The sequence below is a fragment of the Halyomorpha halys genome, unplaced genomic scaffold (assembly GCF_000696795.3).
Source record: "Halyomorpha halys isolate HHAL.00 unplaced genomic scaffold, Hhal_1.1 Scaffold261.1, whole genome shotgun sequence".
NCBI lineage: Eukaryota > Metazoa > Arthropoda > Insecta > Hemiptera > Pentatomidae > Halyomorpha > Halyomorpha halys.
In genome coordinates, this window is record NW_027116513.1 from 917,091 (window position 1) to 924,093 (window position 7,003).

At 33.0% G+C, this 7,003-nt stretch overlaps 1 protein-coding gene across 1 annotated transcript in view; it reads left to right on the plus strand.

Annotated features, from left to right (window-relative positions):
* The first annotated feature begins 1,256 nt into the window (after positions 1 to 1,256).
* Positions 1,257 to 7,003, plus strand: part of LOC106680429 (lipase member H) — a 6,831-nt gene continuing 1,084 nt past the window's right edge. Inside the window, exons 1-6 of the mRNA XM_014420142.2 lie at positions 1,257 to 1,416; positions 1,816 to 1,891; positions 2,992 to 3,137; positions 3,213 to 3,467; positions 3,544 to 3,735; positions 6,437 to 6,599. Coding sequence (XP_014275628.1) covers positions 1,332 to 1,416; positions 1,816 to 1,891; positions 2,992 to 3,137; positions 3,213 to 3,467; positions 3,544 to 3,735; positions 6,437 to 6,599 — 917 coding nt within the window. The 5' untranslated portion in view covers positions 1,257 to 1,331. The remainder of the gene's footprint in view (positions 1,417 to 1,815; positions 1,892 to 2,991; positions 3,138 to 3,212; positions 3,468 to 3,543; positions 3,736 to 6,436; positions 6,600 to 7,003) is intronic.

Here is a 7,003-nt window from a genome sequence, read left to right on the forward strand (position 1 = left end):
AATAGAATATTTAAATTTGTATTAAAATTGCCCGGAATAGAAAATACTCGGTCCTTTGCTTAATTGTGTTTAAAACTAAAATTGATTTTAATAAGCGTGTATGCATAAACTTTATTTACTCTCGTCTTTCGGCTTTCATTATAATTTACATTATATAATACACAGTTACATATTTTCTAATTGGTTTTAATAAGTATCTGTCTGTATCTAATAACATTGTTTTTTTAAAAAAATAATATGGTTATTATAAAAATATGAAAATATATTGTTTTTATTTATTCGAACCCTTTGCTGAATAACTCGTTTCACTTTTATAAAATATTTACATCCTTATATGTGAAAATTTTGCATTAACAACAATCCTGGTCAACTATTATTTCTTTGTTCTACTAAATTGCATAAAAAAATTTTACTATCAATAAAATTGAACAGTAAATAATTTCAGTCAAAAACTGCTTTTAATCACTCTAAATTTTCTGTTAAAATTTTTTGTTCGAATTACAGAATATTCGAGCAAAAAAATTTTTTATAAAAATTCAAAACCGGTTTTCTGGAAAAATTACTATTCGAAAACCGGTTTTCTAAAATGTCGGTTTTTGTATAAACCCTGTTCAGAAAGCTCATCACAGGTGGAAGGAGGTGATGGGCCCAACTCTTCAGGAAGAGCCGGTAGGGCTTAGGAAGGGCATTGGACCCAATATCGGCGAGCTATCGGGAGAAGGTTGTGCTTGAGACTGACTACAAGGGTTGAACCAGATTGGCGTACTAGAGGAATAAGCCGAACGGATGTGGTGGACTAGGATGGTTCGACCAACCAAATGGATGAAGAAGGATAAGTTGCGCTAGGAAAATGTGCTCCAAAATTATGGTACCATACTATACCATTAATTAACCCCTTTTTTTAATATTTTTTTTTGTGCTTGAATATGAACAGGTAGTCAAGAAGCAAAAAATTAAATAGCTGATGTTTTAAAAAAAATAACTTGTGGAGAGTTTCACTAGCTTTCTTACTTTTCATCGAACTTAATTAACTATCCAACTTTTTACTTCAGGTGTATAACTGGATCCTTCAAAGGATAGTAGATAGTATAAAAATTTCCATTTCATGCAAAATAAAATTGACATACAGTACAATAGTACAATAATACTAGATTGTTATTGTATTTAATTGGCTCGTTTGTTTACTTTTAAACTGTTTGATATCAATCAGTGGATATTATAATTATTAACAAACACATTCTAAGCAAACAGTCGTCATTTAGTCGTCAGAATAAAGAACCCTTAAATAGGTGTAAGCTAATATTCAGCTCTCTAGAGAAATTTTCGCCACAATGAATCTCAGTTTGGTGTTAGGTTTCGTTCTGTGCGCCTTTTCCTTGCATGTCCTCGTGCAAGCGGAATCAGAACCACAAAATGGTGTGGTAAACCAAATCTTATCAACTTTATATTAGTATGATCATAAAATTATTTTGAAGTTAACTCCAGTCTACACGGTGACATTTTATAGCTACAGTAAGAACTGTCATGAGTAAATCCACTTTGTATAGCGCGATAGCTGACAGCATTTAGCATTAATAAACAGTGGCAGTAAAGCTACAGTCATGAAAACATTTACTGTCATGACAGTACTGTCGTGCTTGGTATAGTGTTAATCAAAATTTAAATTGAGATTAGAAATTTGATATAACAAAAGAGATTATTATTAATACTAATTTTATGATCATTCTTTGAATATTTTGGAAGTTAATATTTAATTCTTAGTTATTCATTATTTTACGTTCTTTTTATTTCTCAATTTATGTTTAACTTTTTCAGATGTTGGGTGGAGTTTCTCTGGCATGTTCAATTTTCTTAGCTCAGACAATTCTGTGAAGTTCTTTCTTTACAACAGGTTGTATATACATTGTTTCTGTATTGTTCTTTGAAAATTATTCATTCATACACCTCAAACGGGTGTCAGTTGTACATATGAGGTAAAACTGGAAACCAAACGTTTATTTTTGAATTAATCTTTATATGTCAATTTTTTTTTTTTTTTTTTAAATTTGTTATATTCGAGTAAAATATTTTCAACAGACTGAACACATTTAAAGGTTCAAGTTTTATTTCATAGTTCCGAACTTACATCCGTTCACGGTCTTATGAATTTGATAAATTTAGATGTATGCATGTCATTCACTTTCTATAAATAATTCTTTTATTAAATAAAATATACTTATTTATATTTCTTTTAAAATTCTCAAAAATATTTTTTAGAATGAAAAAATCAAACCCCTGTTCCTTAAGGAACAGCCCCTCTCTTCTTACGCGTTTGATAGTTCATGTGTTAATATTTACCATCTGGACAAACGACTAACCTGGAATCCTCCCACAAGACTATGAAGACAGGAAACTGGAAGTCGATTTGAACTATTATAGTACTTACTTAGACAAGCGGTCTAAACTTCCAATTCATGACAAAAGACTAATTTACATGACAATTATAAGGCCTATATGGACATATGGAGTTGAGCTTTGGGCTCCACTAAACCTTCGAATTCCTCTTGTATCCAATCCTTACAATCCAAAATCATTCGTAAAATCCTCAATGCTCCTTACTTCGTTACAAATAAAATCATCCATACAGACCTTAATATTCCATATGTAACCGATCTAGCCCGAACCAGATATCACTCCTTCCATTATAAACCCTCTAACCATCAAAACCCTCAAGTATCTAACATTGCTTCCTTTACTATTCCTGACAATCCTCAGAGGTGCCTTCTAGTGTAGAAATATGATTAGAGTGCTACCAATGGGTAGTTTCTCTACATGCCTGTATTACTCTATTTTGACCTTACATCAAATGTAATTAACGTATATTTATGTAAATAAAGTTGTAAATTGCATTAGATAAATACAAAAAAAATTACAAGTGCATACAAATACAGAATAAATGGTTTTTAAATTGTATTAGTGTTAAAAATAATAGATTTTTTATTTTATTTATAGGGAAATTGAGAATCCAGAGGTTTACAAAGCTTTAGTCCGCCGGCGCAGTTTTTTGCCCAGCTTCAGACATAACAAGCCACTCAAAGTCGTCATCCACGGATGGATGGGCAAAGATAACAAAACCTTTTGTTCAAGGCTCAAGGATGGTGAATAAAAAAACTATTATTTAATTAATAATAACTTTGAATGAGAAAATTACTGATGAATCTGCCATTGGTCAGGTTTGTTGAAGAATCAAGACGTGAACGTGATCACGGTGGACTGGTCAGACAACGGATCCAGGAATTGGTTGTACCCTGTTTCGAGGAATAGAGTACCAGAAGTGGCAGAGATCGTTGCAGAATTCTTGGACAATCTAAATAAGAAGTTCAAGGTGAGGCTAGAGGACATTCATGTTATTGGACACAGCTTGGGTGCCCACATTTCTGGTCTTGCTGGTAAAAAGGTCACAACTGGAAAGATCGGAAGAATAACAGGTACCTATTGAGAGAGTAACTTGCATTCCCCTTAGCCTCCATTCCATTCAGACTCTATTCAACTTTGGGATTGCAGGTCTGGATCCTGCTGGTCCCTCGTTCAGTGTGAAAAGACCCGAAGAGAGGCTGACTGAAGAGAGCGCCATCTTCGTTGATGTGATCCACACCTGTGCAACAATGCTTGGAATTACTGAGCCGATTGGACATGCAGACTTCTACCCGAACGATGGGAACTGGAAACAGCCAGGTTGCGGATTCGACGTATACGGTATACCATATTCCATACATATTATGTACAACTTTCTCAGTGTTTATCACTTAACTATGATTTTCATATTTTTGTTTCAAACCTCTTTATTTTTTACATGGTTACAGAATACATAATAATATAATGCAATACATTATACATATACAATTAACATTATATCTTCGTTTGCCGTATGGCATTATAAGATGAGCAAACATAGTCCGCTGAAGGCGGTTATAAATTGGTGGCATGATAGCTGGGGGCTTACAAGAAATGGGGAGGTGCCATTCCCGCTGGTAATGGTGGTGGTGTGATGACTTCAAGCTGCAGAGCCCGAAGTCCTTAAGATAAGATTTTTATATTATACGATGGAACTTCATATATGGTCGTAACCTTAATAATTCAATGGGACCAGATTTTCATATGTCTTTTATACTATAAAGAAAACCAACTGGGATGTTCCAATTATCATGGAATATCATTACTTTCCTATGTTTAAGATTCTCTCATCTAACCTCTTCTATAGATTAACCAAATTAGCAGAAGGAATCATTAGAAAGTATCAGGGCTACCTCCGCCGAGGCATATCCACTGTGGATCAAATAAACCTTTCCTAGACCTTGAGGAACATACCAGAGAGAGACCTTGAGCACTGGTTCCCCACGCAACTTCTTTCCGTTAACTTTATGAGTGTAGAAAATACCACTTAGGGAGAAATTTTTTAGGAAGCTTTTCACCCATAATAAAGGATGACCATTCCCGCTAAACTTATTAGCTTAGCTAAGTTAACGATGGAGGACGTAAGTTACCAGTTCTGGATATAATCTGGGTATTTTCGGGAATTCCCTTTCGCTCAAGGAATAAGGCAATTGGAAGAATTTTGTTTTGTCGACAAGTTTGGACACAGTTGCCAGATCCCTATTGGCTATAGTAGAAGCCATGAGAGACCTCAGCCAGGCAGCTTTGTCTATGAGACTTTTAACTAACCCAGCCAAATACATGTAAACTTGAACCAGAGATAACATTATTTTAGTACTGAAACCTTACATATTTAAGCGGGTTAAGGAGTGTACTTACTTCTGCATTGTGATTTCAATAAATAATAGGGTTGCTAAGATTAAGAAGCGCTTTACTGCTACCCACATATGGTATTTTGGACATCTTAAGACTTTCCACAGCTGACTCGTCAGTAGGAAAATTAAATTAATCCTTTATAAAACTCTTGTCCGGTATTTTCAGGCTTAGCATCGCAAATTTGGACCATCTTAAACGTGACAAATCTACTAATCTCTAAATTCAAAATTCTGTAAGCTATGGATGTAGCTGGATAATAAAGGACGAACATAAAGGAAAACAGTGAGCTAAATCTATGGGGGAACTGAGCAGTCAAGTTTGTGAAGTTAAGGAAGCTTGATTGGGCCACATGGCTTCAAGAGTTCCTAAAGAAAATATTGGGGGTCTTACACCGAACTCTAGAAGACTAAGGCTAAAGTAGGCTGATGTATTTTAATCAGATACTCAAAGCCAAATGAATTCTGATTCATATTCGTGAACAGGAATTGGAAGGCAATCTTATGTGATAGAACCAAATAGTGGTGGCTCATTGAGGAGATCAACACTCACCCCATGTTTTAATCCATAGAGATAGACTTTATAGAGACTGCACTACCAAAACCTCCCAATCCCAGAGTCAATCCATGGATGATATAATGAAATTAATAAGTATTCAGAAAAGCCAGATTTGAAGATTGAACAGCCCAGTGTGCTACCCATATATGAGTGCAAGATAAGCTCAATTTTCTTTATTAGCTATTTAAAGTATTCTTTAACTTTAACAAGCTTTACAAGTATTTTCTTGGTAAAATTTACTCAATTTATTTATTTTTTATGTTATATTACAAGAATGTTCAACAAGCAAGGTTTACTACAAGTATAGTAATGAGACTGTTTCTGGAGGTTCATATGGAACTTTAACAGGATATTTTTTTGTTGACTTTTTGGTCTGTACGTGTTATCAGATCTCTTATAGAGCATTTTATTTTTAAATTTTATAGAAATTCCAATTGTGGTAATGATGATTCAATGATTATTTTATACCAAAAATTAACCCAGAACAATTTTATGGTGTCAGGGATTTGTGCGTATAGAGAAAATAGCAAAGAAAATTGTAACGGTTGTAAATATTGTATTATTAAATGTTCTGTAAAATATCATTTATGATAGTTACACTTTGAGAATATTTGTTAAATATACAATAACTATTTGTTGGGGTTTCCTGAACTCTTGTAATGTTTTAAGTCTACTACATGAAAGCATTGGCAAATTTATAAAACAAAATTCAATCTGTTTAGAAAGTTAAGCCATTTTTCATGATCATTTGAATATTTTTGTTTTTGAAGTCTATTTGTATGAATTAAAACATCTAGCACATCACTTATCAAAATTAAATGAGGAAAATCTTGCATTTGCAAATAAAACAATTTCAGCTAATAACTCTTGTCTAATAAAGTACAATAAAACTGGAAGTATTGTTAATTAGTTTTATTGTGAATATGAGGCTTTTATATAATAAATTTATGCAACATAGAAACATTGCTACATATGCTATATGATACACCTAGTGTGAAATCGAAAGCGACTTGATATTGAGATACAGGTATTTATTATTGATATTTTCACTTTTATCAAATATTTTAATGATACTTATTGTAAATTATTGCAGGTGCTTGCAGTCACACAAGGTCACAATACCTATACCTTGAGAGTTTAGAGAACAAAAAAGCATTCCCTGCTGTTCCTTGCCCAAGCTGGGATGACTTTGAGAACAATAAAAAATCTTGTGATTTGGGGAAGAAGGTCTACATGGGAGAAGGGCTATCAAGAAGGTAATGTATCATAATATTAACTGTTACAACTGCAATCTTTTGCTAATTAGCTACAAAGTAGCAGGAGTTTAAAACTGGGGATGCACCCATTATGCACAACATGCAACTTAAAAAAACAACTAAAAAATTTCATGTAATCGCATAAAAGCAAAACATAGAAAATATAATCTCTTTTTTCATGTTTATTAAATATTCAATATTTTTTACATAGGCAAATTGTACAAGTGACAATATTCTCATTATGTATTAGTTTTTCTTTCTACCTGTGTATGAACCAATATTACGCTACAGTATTTACGAAATTGTGAAATTATCAATATTTATGAGGATTAAATATTGTTCAGGATAATTGAGGAAAAAATCCTTAGGACCACATTAAACCTATAAAATTAAATTAAAATATA